General features: G+C 50.1%; 1 protein-coding gene across 2 annotated transcripts in view; it reads right to left on the bottom strand.

Annotated features, from left to right (window-relative positions):
- The window catches only part of HTT (huntingtin), a 2178328-nt gene that overhangs the window by 449936 nt on the left and 1700647 nt on the right, over window positions 1–27745 (bottom strand). For both annotated transcript variants that reach the window (XM_086964158.1, XM_086964157.1), the window contains one exon: window positions 14117–14304. In XM_086964158.1, coding sequence (XP_086820284.1) covers window positions 14117–14304 — 188 coding nt within the window. The remainder of the gene's footprint in view (window positions 1–14116; window positions 14305–27745) is intronic.

Raw genomic sequence — 27745 nt, forward strand, 5'->3', positions numbered from 1 at the left:
AGGAGGTCGGCCGTAGTCTGGAGGTGGCAGACGACTGTCTGGGGCAAGCCCGCCTTCAACGACCAGTCGTCGAGGTAGGGGAAGACTGAAACCCCTAACCTGCGCAGATGAGCTGTGAACACCGCCATCACTTTCGTGAACACCCGTGGGGCGCTGGTAAGGCCAAAGGGGAGCACGGTAAACTGAAAGTGCTTGTGGCCTACCGTGAACCGCAGGGAACGCCAGTGGGCCGGCAGGACGGGGATATGACAGTAAGCGTCCTACAAGTCCAACGCTACCATCCAGTCTCCCGGGTACAGGGCAGCTAAGACCTGAGCCAGTGTCAGCATCTTCAACTTCTCCTTCCGGAGGAAGCCGTTGACGTTCCGCAGGTCCAAGATAGGGTGTAGGCCCCCTTTGCCCTTCTTGGGTACCAGAAAGTAGTGGGAGTAACAACCACACCCTACTTCTGGCCCAGGAACGCACTCGTTGGCCCCCTTGGGCAAGAGGGCCGTAACTTCCTCTTTTTGAAGTTTCAAGTGATCCCCCGACACGCGGTGGTACTGTGGTGGCATGGCTGGAGGGGATGCCTCGAAGGGGAGGAAGTAGCCCCTTCGGACGATTTGCAGCACCCACCTGTCCGATGTGACAGTGCACCAGTGGAGTTGGTGATGGCGAACCCTGCCCCCCACTGGTGTCACATGGGCCTGAAAGCTCAGACTAGGAGTGTTTTGAGGCGGATGCTGCATGGGCAGGTGTGGACAGGCCTCGCCGTTGTCCCCGACCGCAGCCATGGCGGTTTTCACGTCCGCCACTACCTCCTGGATGGTAGTCTGCGGCCCGTGGCTGGCAGGACGTGTGGGGGCGCCCCTTCCTTGGCCATGAAAGGAGCGAAAGGCAGCCGTTCACTGGCGCGGGCCCGAGAGGCCCAAGGACTTGGCCGTAGCCCTGGAGTCCTTAAAGCGCTCAAGCGCATGGTCTGCCTTGTCGCTAAAGAGGCGACGGCCATCAAACGGCATGTCCATAAGGGTGTTTGGACATCAGCCGAAAAGTTGGAGGACCTCAACCAGGCGTGGCGACGAATCGCCACCGTCGTTGCCATTGCTCTGCCCATGAGTCCATGGTATCCAGCCCACATCGGATGGAATACCGTGCCACATCTCGACCCTCCGCAGGGGCTTGGGCGAGTTTAGTCCGGACCCCCTCCGGACATTGTGGCAGCATGTCCGCGTCCGTGTCCCACAGAGTGGGTGTAACGGCGCAAGAGGCAGGCGGTGTTGACTGACCGCAACCCCAAACTCAGGGAGGAGAATACCTTTTTCCCGTATTGCTCATACCTCTTGGATTCCCGATCGGGGGGAGCCGTCGGGAATGCGGTCTGGGAGTTAGAGGCCTGGATGACCAGGCTCTCGGGGGTGGGGTGGGTGGACAGGAAGCAAGAGTCGCCCGGAGCCGGGCGGTGGCGCCTGGCCACGTTTCTATCTACAGGCGGACCTGTAGCGGGTTTGGACCAAGTGCCCAGAAGAGCGTCTGACAAGGCCTCATTAAAAGGCAGCAGAGGCTCGGCCGAGCTTGCCTGCGGTTTAAGGACCTCAGTGAGGAGCTTAGTCCTCACAGCAGCGACAGGGAGCTCAAGGCCCAAGGCCTTGGCAGCCCGCGTCTGCACCACACTATAGGCAGCACCCTCCTCCGTGGAAAATGTGAGGTAGAAAAGGGCTTAAATGTGTCTTACTTTGTGGGACTCCACTCTACATACTATCTTGTATTCAGCACCCATCCGTAACTCTGTATCGCCAGCCACAAGGGTTGTATTCCATGTGTGGACCAGGCCCTCCATAAGATGGGGTGGTGGGACAAATTGACGAGGGAAATCCCACTGTGGCAGAATGGGCGACTGCCACAACTGGCTGTTTAACCTGGATTTCGCTGATGGGACAACATAGGTATCTCTACCCTGGGGGATGTGATGCGCGGTACGGTCCTGAAATCCTTCCAGGACCTCCAGCAGGAATATCAGATGCCAAAGAACCAATTTTGTAAATACCTCCAATTTAGACATGCCATCTCCGCCAGCATCGCAGGGTTGGAAGCCTTTCCTGAATTTAGCCCTATTGAAGCCTATGTGTTTATGAAAAAACCTACAGGATCATAAAATCTCCAGAATTTATCAGTACATCGTGAAAAATAATTCCACCACATTGGATAAACTTAGAGAGGCATGGGACGGGAATCTTGGCCCATTAGATGGGATGATTGGATTGAGGCTTTGGCCTTCCCTCGGGAGGCTGTGATTGTGATGCGACTACACCTCAATCAATTTAAATATCTACACCGGGTGTATTATACCAGAGTCAGGCTATGGAGGGCGGGCCTAGGGTCATCCCCGACATGTTTACGATGCGGTTGGGAGGAGGGATCTTCTATACATACGATTTGGCCTTGCACAGCACTCATAAAATTCTGGCGAGGGGCTCTGGCTTGTCTAGCGGAAGCATTGGGGTGTGAGCTCCACTCTTCACCAAGGTTGGTAATCTTACACATAATGGAAGGTATCGGGGGAAATATCTACAAAAGACATCTAATGTTGTTGGGGTTCACATGGGCTAAAAGGGACATTGCAAGGCTGTGGAAAGCAGTGGTCCCACCTTTGCTGTCAGCATGGAAGAATGGCCTTGACTTCTGTATGGGTTTGAAGATTCCAATAACCTGAAAGAAACAGGTTAGTGTTAGATTCCTTACCTTAGAATATCCCCAGGCGTCAGACTGGATCCGGAAAGTTTTGTGTAGCAGTACCCATTCGCGTCGGTAGGCGTCGTCTGCAGCTCCACATCCGTCGTCGGCGTCAGGACGACGTCTTCGGAGAACTTAGACGCCGCCATCAGTTCTTCTTTTTTCCCCACCAGCAAGCGCAGATCCGGAAATAGCAGTACTTCTTAGTCAATTTTTGACTAACTTTTTCGATCTCTTTTGGATCCTTTTTCGAGTCGATACGACTTGTAGGTGCCGATAGGGATGCCCGGGTTCAAACCCTGTGCCGACTGTAACCGCCTGATGTCGGTTACCGACCCCCACCATCGGTGCCTCTATTGCCTTGGGGCCAACCACGATGACAAGTTGTGCCCCGACTGCCGGGCCTTGACGTCGAAGGCTAGGCGGGAGCGGTCCCGTAAGCGCCTCGAGCTCTGGCAGTCCGCCCGCGTCGTTCACGGTCCCGGTCCCGGTCCAGGAGGAGGTTGAGGGACCGGTCGTGGGGCCACAGTCATCACAGCTCGGCGAGTCGACACCACTCGTCGGGCTCCAAGTCCTCAGGGAAGAGACACAAGAAGTCGAAGAGACGACACCGCTCTTTCGACTCCGCCCGACGCGCGCACGATGCGTCCGGGGGTTCGGGCGACTTTGCCGCAGGGGCCCCGCCTAGCTCCATACCCGCCTGTCCCTGGGATGAACGCGACGCCAGAGGAGATCAGCGCCTTCCTCGTGGCCATGATGAATCGCTCCCCTCCGACGGGCCAAACGGAGGTGCCTTCGTGTCCTGTGGGTTCGTCTGGGTGCCCTAGTAGGTCGGTGGCTCTGGCCCCGGCGCCGTCGACGACTCCGGTCCCGATGCAGCAGGACCCCACTGGATCCGGATCGCCGCTGGTCGACCTCACGACCCCTCCGGTGGCGCAGACCCCCAGGGTGTCGCCCTCAGCGCCGTCCCCGGACGATGTCGTCCCCGTCCCTTCCTCGGTCCGGAGTCGCTCGACGCCGCATTCAACGTCGAGAGAAGAGCAATTCTTCTATGATCCGGTCCCATCCTTTGGACCTATCAGGAGAAGTGGGGCGAGGAGGATTGAGAGGGGTCTGAGGACCCTTGCATGGGAGTGCAAGTCGTATTAGGACTGGGCAGTTGAGCTAGGGGAGGCCAGTGGTCTGGACATTTCACCCAACACTGGATTTGTCTCCCCTCCTTCTGTGGCTACGGAGTAGGGGGCTGCTTACAGCGTGGTGTTGACGAGGGCGGTCAAAGCCTTGGCTCTAGAGCTCCCCATCGCGGCTGTTTGGACTAATCTCCTCACCGAGGTCCTCAAACAGCAGGCTTTCTCTTCGGAGCCTCTACTGCCATTTATTGAGGCCCTTACTGACGTTCTGTTGGGCACCTGGTCCAAGCCCGCTACAGGCCCCCTTGTAGATCGGAACGTGGCCAGACGCCACCGCCCGGCCCCGGACGACCCTAGTTTCCTGTCCACCCACCCCGCCAATGAGAGGCTGATTATCTAGGCCTCTAACTCCCAGACCGCATTCCAGACTGCCCTTCCTGATCAGGAATACAAAAGGTATGACCAGTTCGGTAAGAAGCTGTTCTCCTCACTTAGTTTGAGGTCGCGGTTGGTCAACACCGCTTGCCTTTTGGGCAGTTACACCCACTCTCTGTGGGACACGGTTGCGGACATGCTGCCAGACTGCCCGGCGGAGGCCCGGGCAAAACTCGCTCAAGCCCTTGTGGAAGGGCGAAATGCAGCAAGGTACTCTATTTGATGTGGGCTGGATACCACGGACTCGCTAGGCAGGGCGATTTCCACGACGGTGGCGGTTCGCCGCCACGCCTGGCTGAGGTCCACCAACTTCTCGGCTGATGTCCAGAACACACTCATCGACCTGCCGTTTGATGGACATCGCCTCTTTGGCGACAAGGCAGACAGTGCGCTTGAGCGTTTCAAGGACTCCAGGGCTAAGGCCAAGTCCTTGGGCCTGTCGGGCCAGCGGCAGCAAACTTCTGCCTTTTGCTCCTTTCGTGGCCAAGGAAGGGGCGCCCCCTCACATCCTGCCAGCCACGGGCCGCAGACTAACATCAAGCACGGCGGCGGACGTGGTAACCGCTGTGGCGGTGCCAGGGGACAGTGGTAAGGCCAGTCCACATCCACCCCCGCAGCATCCACCTCAAAGCCTTCATAGTCTGAGCTTTCAGGCCCATTTGATGCCAGTGGGGTGCTGCAAATCGTCCGAAGGGGCTACTCCCTCCCCTTCCAGGCGACCCCTCCAGCCATGCCACCGCAGTACCACCGCGTGTCGTGGGATCACTTGTAACCTCTGCAAGAGGAAGTTACGGCGCTCTTGGCCAAGGGGGCCATCGAGCGGGTTCCTGGGCCAGAAGTAGGGTGTGGTTGTTACTCCCACTACTTTATGATTCCAAGAAGGGCACAGGGGGCCTACGCCCTATCTTGGACCTGGGGAACGTCAACGGCTTCCTCTGGAAGGAGAAGTTCAAGATGCTGACTTTGGCTCAGGTCTTAGCTGCCCTAATCCCCGGAGACTGGATGGTAGCATTGGACTTGCAGGACGCATATTAGCACATCCCCGTCCTGCCGGCCCACCTGTGTTACCTGTGGTTCCCAGTAGGCCACAAGCCCTTTCAGTTTACCGTGCTCCCCTTCGGCCTTACCAGCGCCCCTTGGGTGTTCATGAAAGTGATGGCGGTGGTCGCAGCTCATCTGCACAGATTAAGGGTGTCAGTTTTCCCCTATCTCGACGACTGGTTGTTGAAGGCGGGCTCGCACCAGACAGTCGTCAGCCACCTCCAGAATTCAGACGACCTCCTGCACCTGATGGGTCTCCCCATCAATGTCCCGAAGTCACACCTCTGAACCTCTCAAAAGCTCCTCTTCATCGGAGCGGTTCTGATTCGGCGCAGTTTCGGGTTTATCCTCCCGAACAGCGGGTTCGGGATATTCAGGCTCTGATTCCGATCTTTCAGCCTTTATCCCGAGTCTCGGTCAGGTTGACGCTGCAGCTTCTGGGGCTGATGGCCTCCTGCATCTTTTTGGTGCATCACGCCAGGTGGCGGATGCGGGCTCTGCAGTGGGACCTGAAGTTTCAGTGAGCCCAGCATCAGGGCAACCTGTCCGACCACTTCCTGATCTCGGAGGGCACTGCAAGACATTTGCAGTTGTGGCTCACGGACCGCAATTGGGTCAGCAGCAGATCTCTCTCCCTACCCCAACCGGAGCACGTAGTGGTGACGGATGCGCCCCTTCTGGGATGGGGGGTCAGATGGGAGATAGGGAGATCAGAGGCCTCTGGTCTCCGGCGGAGTCCCGGCTCCATATCAACCTTCTGGAGCTGCGGGCGATCCGGCTTGCACTGAAGGCATTCCTCCCCTCGGTCCGGGATGTGTAGTGCAGGTGTTCACGGACAACACCACCGCCATGTGGTACTGCAACAAACAGGGCGGGGTGGGGTCGTGGACCCTTTGTCAGGAGGCTCTGCGCCTCTGGCAATGGCTGGAACACCAGGGCGTGTCCCTGGTGGTTCAACACCTGGCAGGTTCCCTGAACGCCAGGGCGGATGAACTCAGCCACGGTGCATGATGAATCACGAATGGCGTCTGAATTCAGACGTGGCGCAAGGTCTCTTTCAGCAGTAGGGAGAGCCTTGGTTAGATCTATTCAGAAGAGAACGCGCAATATCATCAGTTCTGCACGTTGGCATTTCCGAGGTGGCACTCGCTCGGAGACGCTTTTCGTTGCAAGTGGAGCTGCGGTCTGTTGTTCGCCTTCCCGCCTATACCACTTCTGCCCAGATTACTGAAGAAGATCAGGCGCAACCAGGCTCAAGTCATCCTTGTGGCTCCGGACTGGGCACGAAGATACTGGTATCCCGAGCTACTCAGCATGTCAGTCGATCCCCTGATTCGTCTGCCTCTTCAGGAGGACCTTCTGCGCAGCAGCAGGGGACGGTCCTCCACCCGAACCTGTCCCATCTCCACCTCCATGAGTGGAGATTCAGCGGTGACAGTTGAGGCCATTTGACTTGCCTCCTGAAGTCCGTGATGTCATTCTGGCAGCCAGGCATCCCTCCACAAAATCGGTATACGCCTGCAAGTGGAACAAATATGTGGCATGGTGCACAGCAAAGGCTGTGGATCCCCTTTCTGCCCCCCTTTCAGAGGTTCTCCTCTTTCTTCTTTCTCTTGCCCAGCAGGGCTCTGCTCTGGGCACTATAAAAGGCTACCTCTCTGCCATTTCAGCCTTCTTAAGGCTTCCTGATCAGCCTTCTCTTTTCAAGTCCCCTGTTGTAAATAGATTCTTGAAGGGCATCACTCACATGTTTCCTCCTGTTCCTTTCGTGATGCCTCAGTGGGACTTAAACCTTGTGCTGACTTATTTGATGTGCGCTCTCTTCGAGCCACTTCACAATTGCCCTCTTTGTCTTCTTACTCTTAAGACTGCATTCCTGGTTGCCATCACCTCTGCCAGGAGAGTGAGTGAGCTCCAGGCTCTATCTTCTCAACCTCCTTTCATCTCTGTCCATCCGGACAAAGTTGTCTTGAGAACGTGTCCCTCTTTCCTGCCCAAGGTTGTCACAGCTTTCCACATCGGACAGTCCATCACCTTACCCACCTTCTTTCCGCTTCCGCATACCTCGAAAGAGGAAGAGGGGCTCCACCGTCTAGACCCAAAGCGTGCGGTCTCATTCTATCTGGACCGCACACGCCAGTTCCGGGTGGACGACGAGCTCTTTGTTGGTTACGTGGGCGTTAAAAGGGACGGGCGGTGCACAAACAAACCATTTCTCGATGGGTCGTTTTGTGCATAAAGGCTTGTTATTCACTGGCTAAAAAGGAGCCTCATGTGGGGCTTCGTGCCCATTCCACTCGGGCCACGGCGGCTACTACTGCCCTGGGTCGGGGAGTCCCCTTGCAGGACATCTGTCAGGCAGCTACGTGAGCCTCGCTGCACACGTTCGCTAGACACTACTGCCTAGACAGCGATGTCCGGAGAGATGGCTTTTTTTTATTTATTTTTTTATTTTAGGTTTTTATAGAGCGCGTAGTCACCCTCGAGTATCCCAGCGCTGAAACCTCGGACTCCTAAGGGGGGGGCAAAGGGAAGCTGCAGATGTATCAGGGGAAAAGAAGGGTTTTGAGGGACTTCCTAAATCGTAGGAGGTTTGGTTCAGCTCTGAGGCTCGGGGGGAGGGCGTTCAATTTTTTGGCCGTGTTTACCGAGAAACGGCGGCCGCCGATGCGGGCTTTCTTCACCCTAGGGACTACGATAAGGTTTCCCTGTTCTGACCGGAGCGCTCTCGTCAGTATATATGGAGTGATCCAAGTACTCAGAATGGGGGGACCGGCGTTGTGCAGAACCTTGTGGGCCAGGCAGAGGGCTTTGAAGGCGAATCTTTCCCTCACGGGGAGCCAGTGAAGTTTCCTCAGAGCTGGTTTGGCTAATGTTCTTGCTGGGGTGTTCGTGAGAAGGCGAGCTGCGGCATTTTGGTTTTTTTGCAGTATTTGGAGGGTGGCTTCCGGCGCCCCGAGGTAAATGGCGTTGCTATAGTCCAGCCTGGATAGCAGTAAGCCTTGAATTAGCAAGAGACGGGACTGGGATGGTAGTAGGGGAAGCACCTTTCTGCATGATCTGAGTAGACCATAGCAGATGCCGGCTGTTTTCCTAGCCTGTGTCCTGAAGGTGAGATCTGTCTCCAGCCACACTCCCAGACTCTTAACCTCTGTCTTAGGAGAGGGGGGTTCACCCATACAGGCGGGCCAGAGGTTGGAGGGGAGGCTCAGAGTTTTGTGACCGAGGAGCAGGATCTCCGTTTTTGACCCGTTTAGCTTTAGGTCAGAGTCGCTCATCCATTGATGGACGTTGGAGAGACAGTCTCGCAGATTGGAGGGCTCTAGCTTGGGGTGTGAGAGGGTCACCACCAGCTGAGTGTCGTCAGCGTAGCTGACGATCGTGACTCCGAATGGAGAGACCAGCTCCTCCAGTGGGGCCATATACACGTTGAAAAGCGTGGGGCTCAATGAGGAGCCCTGAGGCACTCCACACCGGAGGGGGATCGAGGGGGAGCGGCTTTCTCCTTCCCAGACTTGGAAGGAGCGTCGGGAGAGAAAGGATGTGAGCCATTTCAACGCACTGTCTTTCACGCCAGTATTATCCAGGCGCTGGGTTAGGACCTGGTGGCTGACAGTGTCGAATGCCGCGCTAAGGTCTAGGAGGACCACTGCCACTGATCCTCCAGTGTCAATGATTTCCCTAGCTTTCTCTACGGCCGCCAGGAGGGCGGTGTCCGTGCCCTGACCTGGTCTGAAGCCTTTCATCCATTCTGTTCTCCAGGACTTTCTGGTGTGATCCTTGGTTCGCAGACCCACCACCGGGGTTGGTATTGCTGGGGTATCTATTCTAAGGTAAGGAATCTAACACTAACAGGTTTCTTTCAGATGCACAAGTTTCTTACCTTCGGTAACGATATATCTATAAGAAACAGTAGTTAGTGTTAGATTCCTTACCGCCCCACCCATCCTCCCCGTTCTGCGAACCGATATCTAGGGTTAAGGTTCTTCCCTTTGAGGGCCCTATTTTCATGGCACCAGTGTCGGTTTTTATCATGGCTCTGCGTTTCTGGCGCGGAAAAGCTGTGTATAAGAACTGACGTCAGCGCGTGAGGGCGGTGTCTAAGTACTCCGACGACGTCATCCTGGTGCCAAAGACGCCTACCACGGATGCGGAGCCGCAGACGACGCCTACCGACGCGCAGGGGTACTGCTACGCATAACTTTCCGGATTCAGTCTGACGCCTGAGGATATTCTAAGGTAAGGAATCTAACACTAACTACTGTTTCTTAGATATATCGTTACCGAAGGTAAGTAACTTGTGCTTTAAAGCCAGGGGATGCCCGCAAAAACATCCAAAGATCTGGAAACGATGGGTGGACTACCGGGGTTCTCTACCTAGAGCCGGTACTCCCTGTCGATATCTCGATCCTAGGATAATCAGTCAGGCTTATAGAGTGAGAGACCAACGACAAAGTGATAAACTTCATTTGGTGGAGTGGGTGTTGGAGTGGCGCTTGAGACGTAGTGATGACATAGTGCACCGGGAGGGGGGTTATATTGTTTATCTTCTCTTGTTTTTTCTGAAAATATATAATCTAAATGTCAACGCATTTTTTCCGCATTATATACTGTGGCAGAAGTATTCTGGATTACAGAGCTCTGCATTGTATTTGATACTTGACACAATAAAATCTGTTTATAGTTAAAAAAATATGTGTCTCACTTTTTCTGGTATTCAGAGAAAATTGGATGTATATAGGTATGTTGGGCTGGTGGTCTGTCCTTAGACAAATATGTAGCTTCCCTAAGTGACACTGTTTTTGTCAAATTTCCCATCCAGGTAAAAAGAGAAAATACTGCCCGGGCAAGACTTTGTGAAGATGCATGCACACATGGGTTCTCCGAAACTTACTGAGCACTAAGGAGCTCAGTAAGAAGCTTTGATATATTTGACATTCAAAGCATCAACCTTATCCATCTTAGCAAAATGATGAGAGAATTAAGGGACCCTTGTAATGAAAGTCATTAACACCTTTAAACTGGTGAGAACACTAGTGAATGCGATGGAGCGTGTTTGGAGGGGATTTTTTAAAAATGGTTTCATTTGTTTTTTGTAATTAAAACTTACAAAGCAATCATGAATACACGATACATAGTGAGCACTGGGCAATAGCAGTTGGTACAATGCAAAAGATATATCAACAGTTCCTTTGAAAGAGAGCATGAGGTTAGGTTCAAGCAACGCATATATACATGTAACGAAAGTAGGATGTGGGTTGTCTACACTTATCGACCATGGGTCATATCGCATAACGAGCAGGGATCTTTCCCCTAGCACCCCAGCAGCAAGACCTAATCCGCCTCCTCCGCCCCCAGATCTAATCCATAAAATGTTATCCAAGGGGCCCATATCTTTCGGAATTTGCAGGGACAGCCCCTTGCTTCATATGTCACTTTCTCCCCAACCATATAGAGATCCAAAAGTTTTCTCCATTCTCAGGGTGTTGGGAGTTGGTGGGCACCCCAGTATCTGGCTATGTCCCTTTTGGCCACCACCATCCCCAAGCTAGCCAACATGAGTATGTTGTGGCAAATCCACGTCTGAGGGGATTCCCAAAAGGAGGAACCTGGCTTCCAACTCAATTTGGGATTCCAGTATATTGTTTAGTTCCCTCACTATCTTGCTCCAATATGTCTGAATCCAATGCATTCCCAGTGGGTGCGTATAAATATACCTCGTTCCGTTTGGCATCTGAGGCAGTCTGGGTGATCTGCTCTCTCCATAGAATGTAGTTGTGATCTGTCAAAGTAAGTCCTGTATAGTATTTTAAACTTTATGAGCTGCAGCCTTAGTTTGATTGCCACTTTGCGTGGGTGCATGAGGGCAGCCTCCCAATCGATGGGCTCTAACGGGCCAATAGTGAGTTCCCATTCAGCTCTTAATAGGCCTAGTCTGTCCAGCATATTATTAATTAGTGTTTTATAAGTCAACGAGATTGCTTGGATCGGGATCTCTACCTGTAGGAGTCTGCCTTCTAATGGGGCATATTCCGGCAGCGTCGCCGTGTCTAGCTCCTCCGCCTGCCAGGCAAAGGTAGGCATAGGCTTGAGTGTATGAAGGGGATTCTTCAACATCTAGAGTCCTCTTTCTGTTTACATTTCTCTGCCACAATGGGTGCCAAAGGTGACACCGAATACCATGCTGTGTGCAACTCTGCCAACGGCATGGAAATGGGGGCCAACGCCAGCCTTAAGGTGTATTTTATTAGACAGGTCTGACACAGAGGCTGGCACTTCCTACCTAAAAGCTCTAGGAGCACAGCTTCATTTCTCAACTGTTGTAGAACCTAACAAAGGAGCACTACAAACGGGATTAATTGGCAGTGTCTTGGCTAAATATATGTTTAGTATGGCCTCTTGAAAGGTATTTTAAATAGGAAAAAAAAACTAACTTGGAACTCTGTGCATGGTATAGATTAAAAAAAATTCCTTACTGTATTTCAACAAAGTAAAACTTAAAATCTGGAACACCTGAAAATTCTTGAAAAGGTTTTTTTTTTTTTATAAATCTCTTTATTATTTTAAAAACAAGAAAAAAGAATAGACATATCCGGTGCCATACATTCATACATAATAATAGGGTGGACAGGTACAATGACAGGATAGACGTGGAACAACAGAAGAATCGCTGAGACGCCTGCGCTAGTGGGTACGAAGCAGGATTTGCAGCATTACAATCAACAAACAACTAAGAGCAGGCACTCAGAGTCCGCCCACCCATGAAATCAAAATAGTAGAAGCAGCATGGCAACAAGACACTGAAATTTAAACAAAATCAGGATATTTCAGTAATATTACTAATAAGGGAGAGACTAAAGAAAAGATTGAGGAAAAAGAAAACCATAAGAACAAAAAACAGAAATAAAACAATAAGCCCATCCCCCACCCTGCACCCCTGCATATGGCTATCGCCTAACCCCAACTAGCAGTGTGCCTGTCACCCTAACTAACTAAGTTCTAAAAGTAGAAAAGAGAAAAAATGGGGGAGGGCATTTCCGTATGGGCTCCCGGTCCCCTTCACCCCCCGCCAGAGACAAGCACCCCCTATGATGAAAATACAACTTTATCTGAGATCACAGAAAAAGTAAATTAGGGGGAGCTGTGATACACCACCCAGCCTCCTGTGAGTCCAACAGTAACAAATCCCACATCCATTAAGGCCATAGTACCAACTCCGGTCAATCGATCTCAGCCTTGGCCCTTCCGAACCATCATGCAAACCCCTCCCGGTAGGACCACTACGTCTACAGGAGAATCAAAGTGCAAAAAGAGACCAAACAAATTCAGTCCAAAACAAATCAAAGTCAGTAAGTACTCAAGAACCCCATCCGCACAGAAACGCTCCCTCATGGACGGATAGTCCCAATGTTGTTTTCTCCACAATCGTCACCAAAGAGGGAAAGGATGAAACTGAAGTCCAAGAACAATCACCAACAGGAGTCTCCGGGAAGGGAACGCCAATCGATTCTCCCAAAGTCAGCAATGATGGTAAGCGTAGCAATACGTTCGAAACACCGGGTTCATGATTCTCCAGAGTACTGACCAAGGGCTTCGGCGCTTCTTGTCGCACGGGATCCTCGTCCAGAATCAAAATGGTCGTCATGTGAATCTTAGCTGGTTGCAGTTCCTGCAGTGGAGCAGGGTCCGGTTCCACACACCCAGTCTCAAATAGGCCCGCAATCATTTTGTGAACCAGGGCATGCATACGTGAATGAAATGTCCCAATGGCTGCCAATACTGTCTTCAGCGACGGCTCACGCTCCGTCCGGTCCATTTCTCCTCGCTCAGTACCGACCATATTAACTTCCCCCAGAGAGCCCGGTTTCTCAGAGGGAACAGACAGGAGCGGAACTGACGGCGCCGGAGGGTGACTGATCGATTTCTGCTGCACCAGTCTGCACTCCGGTGCCGCGAGCGAAGACCCCGACCCACCTAGCCCCGGCGGTGGCAAACCGGGTCCGCGGGACAGGGACCTCCACCCACAGCTACTGTCGTGCCACGTCACTCCTCCCTTGATGTTAGTCAATCAGAATGACCGCCGTCCAATTCGGGCAAAAAAAAGACCTCCACTGCGATAGACTGGACCCTGCTTGATTCTCCCGGCCGATGTTATTCAACTGCAACCCGGCTGGGTCAAAACTCGAGGCCCCGGCTCTCCTGCTAGACTAGGCCACAAACTTCAACTCAACGCAACTCTGTCTGGCAAGCCGATTACGTTTTCGGGATTGAACCATCGGAGCGTGCATCAGTTCATCTACACGGAGGTCGGGCGTAAAATCAGGATTATCGACAGGATCATCTGGCAGGATACGGAGGTCGGCGGAGCCGGGAGCCTAAGCAGCCATCTTGTTTGCTAGCATAGCACCTCCCCCCTTGAAAAGGTTTTTAATTATTAATTTACTTTGTTCTCGATGTCAAAATGAGTTATTGTTTTGCAAGACTACTGCATGTTGTATCTACAGCACTCACTTCAATTAATACCTAGAGCATACTAATCAACAAATTGTGCAAGGGACAACAATGAGAACAAAGTCAAAGAAATGCTTAAATAATCAGTCTTCAAAATTCTGGAACATGCATTATTCCAGCATAACTTCTTAACCATTGTTTTCAACAATAATTTTTGAAAACAAATATTGTTTCCTTGCCACTTAAATAAAAGAACACCTTTATCTGACTAGCGTTATAATTGGTTAAATTAACGTATGGCACCCAAATTCCAATTATCTTATAGGACAAAAAGAAAAAACATAACTTACCAAGGGAGGCACTCTTGTATAGCTGTTCACTAGGGGCAATCTAGCTAAGCTTATAATTATATTCTTGAAGACTGGAGTAAGGAATGCAGCAATACTGTGATTCCTCGCATGCCCAAATGCCAAGACAGTTTGCAGACTCTCCACCATTTCAGTCACCATTTCACAAGCTGTTGAAATATACTTCGGTTCTGTGAAAGAAATGATGAACAACATGTATAATACGGACAATAAACATGTAGGATAAAAAGAATTCAGTTCAAAGAATTCAATAGTAATCTCAGTAGTGTTGGAAGCACAGGTCTACTTCTCGACGATAAGTGGACATACAGAGGTGGATCTGCAGAGACACCAGATGTGGGCTGAGAGTAGTGATCAATGCTAAAGATTACATTTGTTTGAGACAGAAGAGGTTGGAGGTTGGTTGAAAGGGAACATCTGGCTCCTCCCACCGTTTCGTACCCATTACTACTCAAAACAACCACAAAGCGAAGGAGGTGGCAGAAGAAATCAAGAGGTGGCTAAAAAAAACTGTTACCTACCTGTGGTAATGTTGAATCTTTGTAATGCCCCAGCCTGGGACAATTTCCACAGAGCACGAGCTCCAGGAAGTCCACTTACGTCCTCCTCAGAGTTACAGGCAGTAAGCAAAGCAGACCGAGCCGATGGCTCCTTACTATATGACTGATGCAGCCCCATAAGATATAGAAATAATGTCATTTAAGGGGCAAAATCTTTTCTTCTAATCAGTACCACTCGCTCTGATGATTCCCAATCTAGGAAATATTTCTCAGCATTGAAGGGCTTCTGATAACATAATAAGGGTGACCTTAAGGCATGCAACAATTCCTAATGAATGTGTAAAGTAGAGCCCAAATGGCTGTCTAGCAAACTGCCAGCAAGGTCACTCTTCTGATGAAAGGAGTAATAGCTGAAATTGTCCTGGCAAAATGTGGATACTATTAAGTGAAGTCATGCTGGCCATTCCTACGCGCTCTCTAAACTAGATACGATTCAGTTACTTGTAGGTTTGTGTTACTTCAATACCATTAGTAGGATCCTATCAAGCCACAGTCAGATGAAATTATACTGCACTCTTTAGATCTCGAACTATAATGACATAGTAGGAGTGGCCAAAAGGCGAGTACCTGTGCACAGTGGTCCCAGTGAAAATGTGTTACCATCTCAAGTAGAAAGTTAGTTTCACTCCAAAAGTCCCCTTATCATTAGAGAACGCACGCAAGACAAGTCTGCAGATAAAAGAGTTAAGCAGCAGTTCTTGAACTGAGAAACAGTGTCTTGAAAGGGAGACATATGATGTTATGATTAAGTGATGGTTCTAAAGGAGGAGCCTTCATTATCTTTAGAGAGGACTATGAGCTTAAAGAACAAGTTACTTACCTTCGGTAACGCTTTTTCTGGTAGATACTATATCTGCCTGTGGATTCCTCACCTTGTGAATATCCCCCTTGCGTCAGCAACGTTCGGAAATTTTCTTCGTAGCACGCCGACGTGGACGACGTCACAGGAGCACGGCATCGCGCGTGACTCCGTCTGACGTCACCGACCCCATATCAGGCCCACGCCGGCGTGATGACGTCAGTTCCGCCCTTTTTTCCGTGCCTTCGAGGCACACGGACGGACCAACGATAGCAAACAAGCAAATATACAATGTACACAGTACAAAAAGAACCAAATCAATACAACAGTATTATAATCATATATACAGAAAGACCAGGTATAGCAGAGTAGACAACGGGGAGGCGGGTGGGTCAGTGAGGAATCCACAGGCAGATATAGTATCTACCAGAAAAAGCGTTACCGAAGGTAAGTAACTTGTTCTTCTGATAGATACATCTGCCGTGTGGATTCCTCACCTTGTGAATAGATTCCCACAGCAGTCCCCACTCCCGGAGGAGGGTGTCCACTCTGCTACACCAGGAAGTCTTGGAGGACAGAACGCGCGAAGTGGCCATCCCTCCTCACCTCGGTATCTAAGCAGTAATGCTTCGCGAAAGTGTGGAGGGAGGCCCAAGTCGCGGCCCTGCAAATATCCTCAACAGGCACACCCCTAGACAAAGCAGATGTTGCAGACTTTGCTCTAGTTGAATGAGCTCTAATACCCTCAGGAGGGTCCTTACCCGCAAGGGAGTAGCAGATCTCGATGCACAGGATTATCCACCTGGAAAGAGTGCGCTTGTGCACCGCTCTGCCCTTCTTGCAGCCAGCAAAGCCAACAAACAGCTGGTCGTCCACCCGGAAGTCCTTAGTCCTGTCCAGATAGAAAGACACCGCCCTCTAAGGGTCCAGGCGATGCAGCCTCTCTTCCTCCTTAGACGGGTGAGGGGGAGGATAGAAGGTCGGAAGGGTAATGGACTGCCCAAGATGGAAAGGAGTCACCACCTTAGGCAGAAAAGCAGCCCTGGTCCTAAGAACCATCCTTTCTGCATGAATGGTCAGGAATGGGGGTTCACTTACCCTCCTTGCCGAGGTGATTGCAACGAGGAAAATAGTTTTAAAAGAGAGAAGCCTCAATGGACACTTGTGCAAGGGTTCGAAGGGAGAACCCATCAAAAAGGTCAGCACAAGATTCAAATCCCAATGAGGAACAATAAAAGGAGTAGGAGGAAACATATTCATGAGACCCCTCAAGAATCTCAAAACCACCGGAGATTTAAAGAGAGAAGGCTGATCCGGCAAACATAGAAACGCCGATAAGGCCGAAAGATAACCCTTGACCGTGGCCACAGCCAAACCTTGCTGTGCCAGATAAAGGGCAAATTGTAAAATATTAGACAAATGAGCCTTCAAAGGGTCAACATCCCTCTCCCTGCACCAAGAAACACATTTTGTCCACCTATAGGAGTATATGGACTTAGTGGTGTCACGCCAAGCAGAGAGAATAACATCCACCACCTCGTGAGGGAGAGAAAAAGAACTCAAGTTGCCCCGTTCAATCTCCAGGCATGAAGGTGTAATGTCTGGAGGTGGGGGTGTAGAACCTGCCCCTCCAACTGAGAGAGGAGGTCTGCCCTGTGAGGGAGACGGAGCGGCGGGTGAGAGGATAGGTGGAGTAGGTCCGAATACCACACCCTTCTTGGCCAATCCGGAGCAACCAATATGACTTGGGCCCGGTCTTGACGAATCTTCCTCAGAACCCGAGGAATCAAAGGTATGGGGGGAAACGCGTAAAGGAGTCGATCTCCCCAACTCAACTGAAACGCGTCCCCCAATGCTCCTTGCATCGGATACTGGAGACTGCAGAATGAAGGGCAGTGAGCATTCTCGCGAGTGGCAAATAGATCCACCCGAGGAGTCCCCCACATCCGAAAGATGTCGTGAACAACCTCCGGGTGAAGCCTCCACTCGTGGTCGGCAGAGAACTGCCGACTGAGACTGTCTGCACGCACGTTCAGAACTCCGGCCAGATGATTTGCCACCAGACAAATCTGATGGTCCTGAACCCAGGACCAGAGACGCAGAGCCTCTCTGCAGAGACACTGCGACCCCACTCCTCCCTGCTTGTTGATGTACCACATCGCAGTCGTGTTGTCCGTTAGGACCTGAACCGAACGACCGCGAAGGGAAGGGAGGAAGGCCTTGAGCGCCAAACGTATCGCCCTCAATTCCAGAAGGTTGATGTGAAACAACCTTTCTTCCGGAGACCAAAGACCTTTGACCTCCAGGTCTCCCAGATGAGCACCCCACCCGAGAGTGGATGCATCCGATATCACTGTGGCCACTGATGGAGGTAGCTGAAAAGGCTTTCCTTGTGACAGATTGCCTTCCACGCCCCACCAAGACAGATCCGCTGCAGCTTCCCTGGAGATCCTCACTGACTCCCTGAGATCTCCGTTGTGCTGATACCACTGCCTGCGGAGGCACCACTGGAGCGCCCTCATGTGCCAGCGTGCATGACTGACCAACAGAATGCAAGAAGCCATCAGACCGAGCAGGCGAAGGACCTTCAGGACTGGAACAACCGCTCCATTGAAGAATAAAGGAATCATTTCCTGAATGTCGCGAATCCTTTGAGGTGGAGGGAATGCACGACATACAGAAGTGTCCAGTACCGCACCTATGAACAGGTTGCGCTGGGAGGGCACCAGGTGAGATTTGGGTACGTTTATCGAAAAACCCAACCTGTGTAACAACTGAGTTGTCTCCTGCAGATGATGGAGCACCATCTCCGGCGACTCTGCTTTGATCAGCCAGTCGTCTAGATAAGGGAATACAGGAATCCCTGACCTTCTGAGATGCGCAGCCACCACCGCCATCACCTTGGTGAAAACTCGAGGCGCAGTAGTAAGTCCAAACGGGAGGACCGCAAACTGGTAGTGCTGCGATCCCACCGTAAAACGGAGATACTTCCTGTGCGACTTCAGGATTGGGATGTGAAAATACGCATCCTGCAAGTCGATCGACACCATCCAGTCTTCTTCCATCAGCGCCAGAAGAACCTGAGCAAGGGTGAGCATTTTGAACTTCTCCTGTTTGAGATAGAGGTTCAAAATCCTGAGATCCAGGATCGGCCGAAGCCTGCCATCCTTCTTGGGAATCAAGAAATACCGGGAGTAGCACCCTTGACCCCTCTCCTGCTCTGGAACCACCTCTATTGCACCCTTTCGAAACAGTGCCAGGACTTCCTCCTGCAGGAGAAGCAGGTGGTCCTCCAAGCAATAACCTTGGCAAGGAGGGTAATTGGGAGGGAACTCCAGAAAAGGAAGTGCATACCCATTCTCTACGAGATTGAGAACCCAAAGATCTGATGTAACCGATTCCCAATCTCGTAGAAAGTGAGTAAGCCGACCCCCTACTGGCCCTACATGATCCAGAATGGTGGATCTAGGGCTGCTTTGCTGATGCGGGTGGGGGTTGGGCATTATTGGAGGAAGTGGAGGAAGAGGAGACTTGACGTCCACGTCCACGACCCCTCTGTCTACCTCTATAGGACCTATATAGAGGGTTCTGCTGCTGCTGCTGTTGCTGTTGCTGTTGTTGGCCCTGCTTGAAGGGACGAAAAGAAGATTTACCAAATCCCTTGAATTTTCTAGCCGTCGACCCTCTCATCTGCAGACCCAAAGATCTTGCAGTGGCACGGCTGTCCTTAAACCTTTCCAAGGCCACATCAGCCTTCTTACCAAAAAGGCCAGTTCCTTCAAAGGGTAAGTCCAGCAAAGTAGATTGTACATCTGCTGAGAAATCAGATGACTTTAACCATGCGGCTCTCCTGGTCGCAATGGATGAGCCCATAATTCTGGCAACAGAATCCACAGTGTCCATGCCGCTTTGAATGACCATGCAGGCCGCAGCCTGAGTGTCAGAGATCACTTCATTAAAGTTTTTCTTATCCTCCTCAGGAAGTTTTGAAGACAATTGCTTCACTGAGTCCATCAGCGCGTGCACATATCTACCTAAAAGGCAAGTAGCATTTGATGACTTTAGAGCCATGCTCCCAGAAGAGAAAGTCTTCTTCGCAGCCTGATCCAATTTCTTAGACTCTTTGTCAGCTGGCACTTGAGGGAAAGAGCCTGCAGCCCTATTAGAGCAAGCCGCCTGAACCACAAGACTTTCCGGAGATGGATGCGTAGAAAGAAATGCAGGGTCATCAGGAGCCACCCTATAGCGCCTTGCAATAACCCTTGAAACTGCAGGAGCAGACAACGGCCTCTTCCAAATCTCCTTAATTGGATCTGACAAGGCATCAGTAAATGGCAGAGTTGGCTCCACAATCGAAGAAGGAGAATGCAGGACTTCTGTGAGGATGTTGGGCTTGTACTCCACTGTGGGCAGCTTTAAGCTAAGAAGGTCAGCAGCCTTCCTAATAACCACGTGATAAGGAGCCACGTCCCTTGATGGTGCATCAGAAGCCGAAGGCAGACCCCACTCGGGAGAGAGTTCCAGACCACTAGCATCCCGAAGCTCATCGAAATCATCATCATGATCAGGAAGCTCGCCTTCTTCCACATCAGAACTTTCATCATCCTTTTGCTCGAGAAGACGCTGAGCTCTTCGCCTCGACCACTCCATACGAATCGAAGTCGACGGATCCGGTAACGACTCCGACGGAGCCGGTTCCGACGTCGATCGAGGAACCGGAGCAGGAGGACGAGAGTCATGAACAGGTGTGGTACCTCGATCTCGACTACGAGGTCGATCCGGAGTCGGCGAAGCCGCATGCGGAGTCGAAGACCTCGGTGGAGCCGTACCGAGCCAAGGTGAAAGAGGCGCCGGCATGAAAGGCATAAATGGAGCAGGGGCATACGACTGAGGAATACCCAGATTGTACGATAATGGACCCATGGGGCCACCAGGCGCTCCAGTGGGGTACATCGCCCTAGAATAAACTCCAAACATCGCATTGAGAAAATGCGAGGGATCCTGTCCAGGACCAGGAAAGGAAGGGTACAGACCTACCGGATGTTGCAATGGAGGCCGCCCCGACACATCCTCACCCTGACCTTCTGGATTCACAGGAGTCTCCGCCGAAGCCGGTTCTTGAGTCACCTCCTCTTCTTCATGCTCCGAGGAAACCGGCTCCGGGTCCGGCTCCGGCTCCGGCGCCGGAGAACCTTCTCTTGACAAAGCAGGTGAAGGAGAGACAAAGTCCTTACGATGTTTGTGAGACCTTCTCTTCGAGTCAGAGGATTCCTTCCCCGAATGATGTCTCGAACTGTGCTTCCTCCTCTTATGCTTTCTCCTCGAAGAGCTCGAAGCATGTCCGGAAGCCGACTTAGATCTAGACCTAGATCTATCTCTGGACTTTGACTTCGCTTTAGACCTCGAGTCCTCTCCAGACCTCGAGCCCGCTCTGGACCTCGACGCCGATCCCGACTTCGACCGAGACCTTTGCTTCGACTTCGATCTTCGTGACGTCGATCTCGAAAGTCGCCCAGAGTCTTGTTTCACCTTCGCCAAAAGCAATTTTGCTTCACGCTCCCGAAGCGCCTTTGGATTCATCTTAAAACAGGAATCGCAGTTCTTGACGTCGTGACTCGAACCAAGACACCACAAACAATCCTTATGTGGGTCAGTGATAGACATCATGCGGGCACAAGACCTACATGGCTTAAAGCCTGTTTTCCTCGACGACATCTCCGGAGAAGAACAAAGTCGTAAGAGAGAAACAGTGACAATTATCAAACAGAAAGATACTAGGTATCGCTGAAGATCCCGAAAACCGTTAGCGTCGGAGACGCGGAAAAAAGGGAACTGATGTCATCACGCCGGCGTGGGCCTGATATGGGGTCGGTGACGTCAGACGGAGTCACGCGCGATGCCGTGCTCCTGTGACGTCGTCCACGTCGGCGTGCTACGAAGAAAATTTACGAACGTTGCTGAAGCAAGGGGGATATTCACAAGGTGAGGAATCCACACGGCAGATGTATCTATCAGAAGAACAGGCTTATGGTTTTATCGTGCACATACATGGAGAGCCCACAGAACGGCTTACTAGGAGACTCGCAGCCCCTCTTACACCGGTTGCAACGTACAATTCCAGACCTCTCCCGTGGATCCAGCAAAGGTTTCAAGCATTACTGAATGCACACCAGAGACAGAAACGTAATCTACTGCTACCAAGATGGATGGTCCTCCGGTGCCTTGCTTCCAGCATGAGGCTGATCCTTTCAGCCATACGTTCATGGCCTCAGAATGTCAATCCGTCAGGAGCCAGAAGTGTACCTAAAGGATGTCCACGTATAGGTGACACAATCCCACTCTTAAGCCAAATCGCATATGTTTGTTCTCATATGCCCTGCATTGGTATTGCCTTCAGTACCAACAAATACGTCAGTGGTCAGTGGCGCTGGAAGTAGGGTTGCAACAGGAAACCTGCAGAGGGCTCAGCAGGACAAAGGCCAACAACGAGGCTTTTGGACGGTCTATTCTTGTGGTACTTAATGTGCTTTCAAACTATACAAGTCAGAAGAATTTAAGGAATAATTTAATCTTACACGTTACTTCCTGTTGTTTGATCCACAAAGTGATGGCCTTGGGTAATTTGAAAACAGTCGATCATCCCATGACCACGAAGACGGCGAGAGCAGGATGGTATCTCAACAGCCAATAAAAAAGCCCACATAATTATATGCATACACACTCAGGTAAGATTCCTTTTTAGCTTGCTTTCAAATTACACATAGTTCAAATATTTAAAAAAAACTAGAATTACTAGTTGTCTCAGAGTCATTGTGTGATGGAAACAACATCTTGCAATAATAGTCATTTTATTCTGTTTAGCTTTTAATACCATCTTCTGGGGTTACATTTACCCAATTTAAAACTATTCAGAATATCAGCCTTCGGAAGGATGGAAGGCTGAGATGAGATGGCCTAGCTAGGGTGTGAACTCGTGGCCTGCAGTCTGTGTTCGGTACACAAAGCTAAAATCACAAAGTATTGCTCTCTTTTAAATATCCATTTTTTCGGTCAACGGAACAGGGGATAGGGGGGACAGCAAAACCCATATACTTTGTAACTATATCCATGTAAAGACACAGCCAGGGCGAGCTGTCATCCTATACCGTAGAAAAGTTTCATGTTTGTATGTATAGAATATAAAAAACAAAAATATTTGAAATTAAAAAAAACCTGAAGCAATTAGAGGACCGCTTCATAGGCAGTTCCCATGTTTCATTGGCAGCTACTGTCAATTATCTTCTCTCTTGTGTTTGTTGCATTATTTTTTTTAACTTGTTGATATGTGACATTTTTCCATCCATTTTATGTTACAATATGCTTGAGTACTTTCTTGCATAGCGCATACTTTGACCTCGGATATTGACCTTATTTTGGGGTACTGTGTGGGCCTGGACAGCAGGCATAGGAAAACAGGGAACTGCTGTATGCTGTTTAGGAGTCCACTCTGGGCCCATCCTTAGTGTGGAACTGATTACACTTCTAGAGTGCACACCTCCAAAAATGTGTCTCTGTGTGGGTTAGATGGGAGAGGTGGCTGTTAGGAACTGGACTGGGTTGAAAGTTCATGGAGTATCGAGCTGTGTATACATGCAGCGAAGCCAGAGTCTGCACGCGGGTGGTTGCGGCATGCACAGAGGCGCGAAAGTGCACGGCCCAGCAGATGGCTGCACAGTGCGTACAGATGACTGGAGGGCGCACATACATGCATCACGCTAAAGGCAGTTGGAAAGGGCCTTCTCCTGGTTGATGTTACATATATACACTAAACTGCACTAGGAGGATGACTGCTCCCAGTGACCTGCTGCAATAGTAAGCATGTGGAACGTCTGCACATAGAGGCCTGCAAGGAACCGGGTTCCACAGGTGCACCGAAGGCTGGTCTTGCATGCTTCACGTGGCTGCACGCTATTCTAGTCAAGCGTAATCACAAAACCCTGCACCCGCAGAGGCCTGTGGGAGGAGTGGTCATACATGCGCAGAAGTGAGCCGGCATCCTGCACTTAGCAGAATGGATACACGTGTGCACAAGAGCTTAAGCTTACATCCTGCACAAGAGGTTAATCTTACGTGCTGCTCAAGAGGTTAATCTTACGTGCTGCACAAGAGCTTAAGCCTATATCCTGCACAAGAGGTTAAGCCTACATGCTGTAGGAAAGTGCACCGCAGGTAGGGAGGCCACCTGCTCGGTTTTACACCGCCATGGCAAGCAGGTAAAAAACAAAGAAATCTGGTCCCAAGGTGTTTTTCTTATTACATGTGCTGATACCATACTCTCCATGCCCAATCTGGGGCCTCTAGAATGGTTTGGGCCAAATCTCTCCTGATTCTCTTCAGTGCTCGGGGCAGAAGAGCTACTTGCGGGAAGGCACATAGGAGCCCTGAAGTTCACCCGAGGCAGAATGTGTCTCAGAGCGAGAGACGCATTGGAAAACTCCAATGCACAGACCTGCTGACACTGCATGGTCTTAGATGTGGCGATAGACTGAGCCAAGGCTCTTCCCATTTGCAAAAGAGACCTTGCAATCCCTCTGGATGCAATTGTCATTTGTGATCCGGAGGGCATTGACAGATGAGTTTGCCCGCCCTGGCATTCACGGAGCCTGCCAGATGGTTCTCCACAAGGAAAATGCCATAGCTGGGGCAGCCATTTCCCGTGGACATCCTGATCCAGGCCTCTGACCTCACTCCACCTCTCTGTTGCGATGCCACATGCCAGTGGTGTTTTCCGTACCCACCTGTACCAGCTTCCTTTTGGCTTATGGAAGAAAGGCTTTTAACACCAAGCGGATGGCCCTCGGTTCCAGAAGGTTGAGTTGAAGCTGGACGCCACCGGAGGCCAAAGGCCTCTGATCCCCATCTCTCTCAGATGGCTGTCACAACCCAGGAGCGACGTTATCATTCACCACTGTCTTTGAGTGGGGTAGGGAGAGGGTTCTGCTGCTGACCCAATCGCAGTAAAATAGCCACCACTGCAGACCATTTGCGTCTCCACCAAAATCTGTACATGGTCAGAAAGATCCCCTATCTGTTGGGCCCACCAAGAATTCTCATCCAACTGCAGATCCTGCATTTGCCACCTGGCGTGCTCGCTCAGCAGGATGCTGGAGGCCATCAATCCCAGTAGCCGCAGAGCCGACCTCCTTGGAAACCAGGACACAGGACATAGGCTGAAAGTTCAGTATCATAGCCCGAAGGCCCTGAACTCTCATTTCTGAGGGAAAGGCATGAAAGCGAACCGCGTCCAGAATGGCTCCGATGAAGGGGAGCTGCTATTCTCACTATTGTGAACATCGGAGGAGCACTGAAGAGGAGTACCGTGAACCGAAAATGCTCCAGTCTCACCATGAACTGCAGATAACTGGATGGACCTGCAGGAAAGGACTATGGAAATAGGTGCCCTGCAGATCCAAAACCACCCATTCAGTCTCCAGGGTTAAGAGCAGACAGGACCTGGGCTAGGGTGAACATTCTGAGTATGTGCCTCCTGAGGAAAGCCTTGATAGGGAACAAGTCTAAAATATGACAAAGGCCTCCATCCTTCTTTAGCACCAGAAATTAGCAGCAATAATAACCACAACCTACTTCTGGCGCAGGCAACCTCTCAATAGCCTCTTTGGACAACAGGGCTTCTACTTCCTGCCATAAGACAGACACATGGTCCTTCGTCAGTCGGTCCTGGGTCAGTGGAAGATGTGGCGTAGTGGCTATGAAGGGTAGGGCGTATCGCTCCTTGACAATCTGCAGGACCCACATGTCCAATGTTATGGCCTGGCAACCTAGTAAGAATCATTAAATCCTGCCTCCAACCTGACGTCTGTGCTGAGGGCACACTAAACAGCTTTTGTAGGTATGGACGCGGGTTGGGGATGGTGCCAGTAGAGTGACTGCAGGGTTGGGTGGTTCCTAAGACTAAACAATGACATTGCTGAGCACCTTGCTGAGGCGTTAGTGGCTTCCTGTATTGGAAGCTTTTGCTGAAACCACAAATGAAATGGTAGGGCTGATGTGGCTGGTGGGGAGATAAGCCCAAGGAGCGTGGTATGGCCCTACTCTCTTTGAACCGCTGTGGAGTGGAATCTGCCTTGTCCCGAAAAAAGATGAGTCCCGTCAAAGGGCATGTTCATAAGGAATGACTATACATCGCCTGAAAAACCTGTTGACTACAGACAGCCATGGCAATGGATGGTGACTCTGGTGCCAATGCTCAAATCAGTGATGTCAAGGCCATAACCAATGAATTTGCTGCATCACAACCATCTTTTATTGCTTGGGTAGGACAGGTCAGTAGTCTTTTAGGACACCTGTAAGGGCTTGAGCCACTAAAACCCAAAGATCGTTGGAATAGTAGCCCAGCAGACAACTGGTAAGGGTGGACCTAAAGGCCAAACTGGTGGAAGAAAATACTCTCTTCCCTTCCTAAAGGTCTCCACTCTTTTGGACTCTTTATCAGGGAAAGCAGCCTGACAAATATTTGGTTTGTCTGACTAGTAGATGCCTGCACCACTAAACTCATCAGTCTTCTTTGGGAGAAATTAGTGTTTGGGAAATTGTTGGTGGATGGTTCAGTAAATTTGGTAAAGGACTTGGTAAAGTGTGTGAATGGTTTGTAAGTGTGGGTGATGGTATACTAAAGAGACTTCTAACGGCAGTAATAACTTTGTAACTTTGCACATAATGGGCCTAGTATTAATATGTAAACTTTTTTTTACTGTTGTTTAAAGGTAGGATTAAAATGTGGTTCTAAAAAGAAGACGATGACCACTAGAAAAAGAAAGAAGGATATTGAACTTTATGCCCTCAAATTAGTTATGATTGGTGTATGAGGATTTGAAATCCTTGCAAAAGACGAAAAGCCGACAATGATTATTGAAGTGTTAGTAGTGTACTGTAGAGTAATAATTTAAATGATGAGTTCAGAAATCATTGGGGGGAATTTGTAGAAGTACTTTTAATAATTAGAAATTATGGTTAACTCATGTTTTAAGTGAGAATATCTAGGCTGCAAACAACATTACAATGCCACAATCAACTTGCATTGGTATCTACTCATCTGTGCAGAAAGAAATGTGGCCTTTTATTTCATACTCCCTAGGTTGCTTCCTGTAGCAAGTCAATAATAGTGTACTTCAAACCCCATAACACTATGCATGTCAAAATGAAGATGCTGCTTCACAATTCATGGTGTTTCACAATAACTTGCTGCTGCACACCCTTTCTTCAGAGAAAGGCTGTAAATTATACTATTTTAACCTTAGTGAGACAACTTTATCCTTGTTAACAAGCAATTTGTTGGGGGTCATTCCGTCAAATTCTACTTACTGACTTAACCTCCACAATTCTGGTGGAAAGTAAATCTTAATACCCTCATGATGATGAAATATTGAAATACTATTCCTGAACTAGCATTTTATTTTACATATCACTGGAAAGGATGCATGATAGCAGAGAAACATAATATCAAAGAGCCAAAAAACTGATACAAAAGCAAACCTTCTCTATTCTAGGAAGAAAAAAAATGATCACAATTCTCACTTTAAGAGGTTCAGACGCCGGGACGCTCCTTTGCTGGAGCAGCTGCGCGCATAATAAATGCCATTAACATAACATAACATAACAGAACCATTTCCCTCCAAACACATTGCATTCTGAAAATGACTATCACTAGTTTCAAGAGAGAAGATTTGTCACTCAACATCTCAACATAATGGTACCAGTGGCCTCTAGCCAAGGATGACTTAAACCACTTAATCACGATTCAACGGCGCTACACCCTCAGGAGCAAAACATACACATTTTGAAATATTGGTTTCTTACCTTTAAATATTAATCAAAAAACAATAGTGCTATTTGCGCATCTGTCATCTTGACATCGACTGGAACTATAGACGCCTGAGAGTTCTCTGCATGAAACATGGAACAGCTGCATCGTTGGATGGCTACAGCCTCATGCCTCACTGTCCGAATTCTGAGATCCTGTGGCACTAGTTCCTTTTGTGTATAAAACCTTCCTGCACAATTGCCTTGCTGTGTCTCCTTCCAATAGGAATTATGTCTCTGGAGTATGCATGACTGATGCCACCATAGTTATATCACCTCCAGAACAACAGAATATGCTGACTATGGTCTAGTATTCTATTTCTGACAATTAGAAGACAAACAGCTACTTCTTATAAGTAGATCAGTGTGTTTCACTTAGGTAATTAGTCCCAG

This window comes from Lissotriton vulgaris, chromosome 3_2 (genome assembly GCF_964263255.1).
Source record: "Lissotriton vulgaris chromosome 3_2, aLisVul1.2, whole genome shotgun sequence".
NCBI lineage: Eukaryota > Metazoa > Chordata > Amphibia > Caudata > Salamandridae > Lissotriton > Lissotriton vulgaris.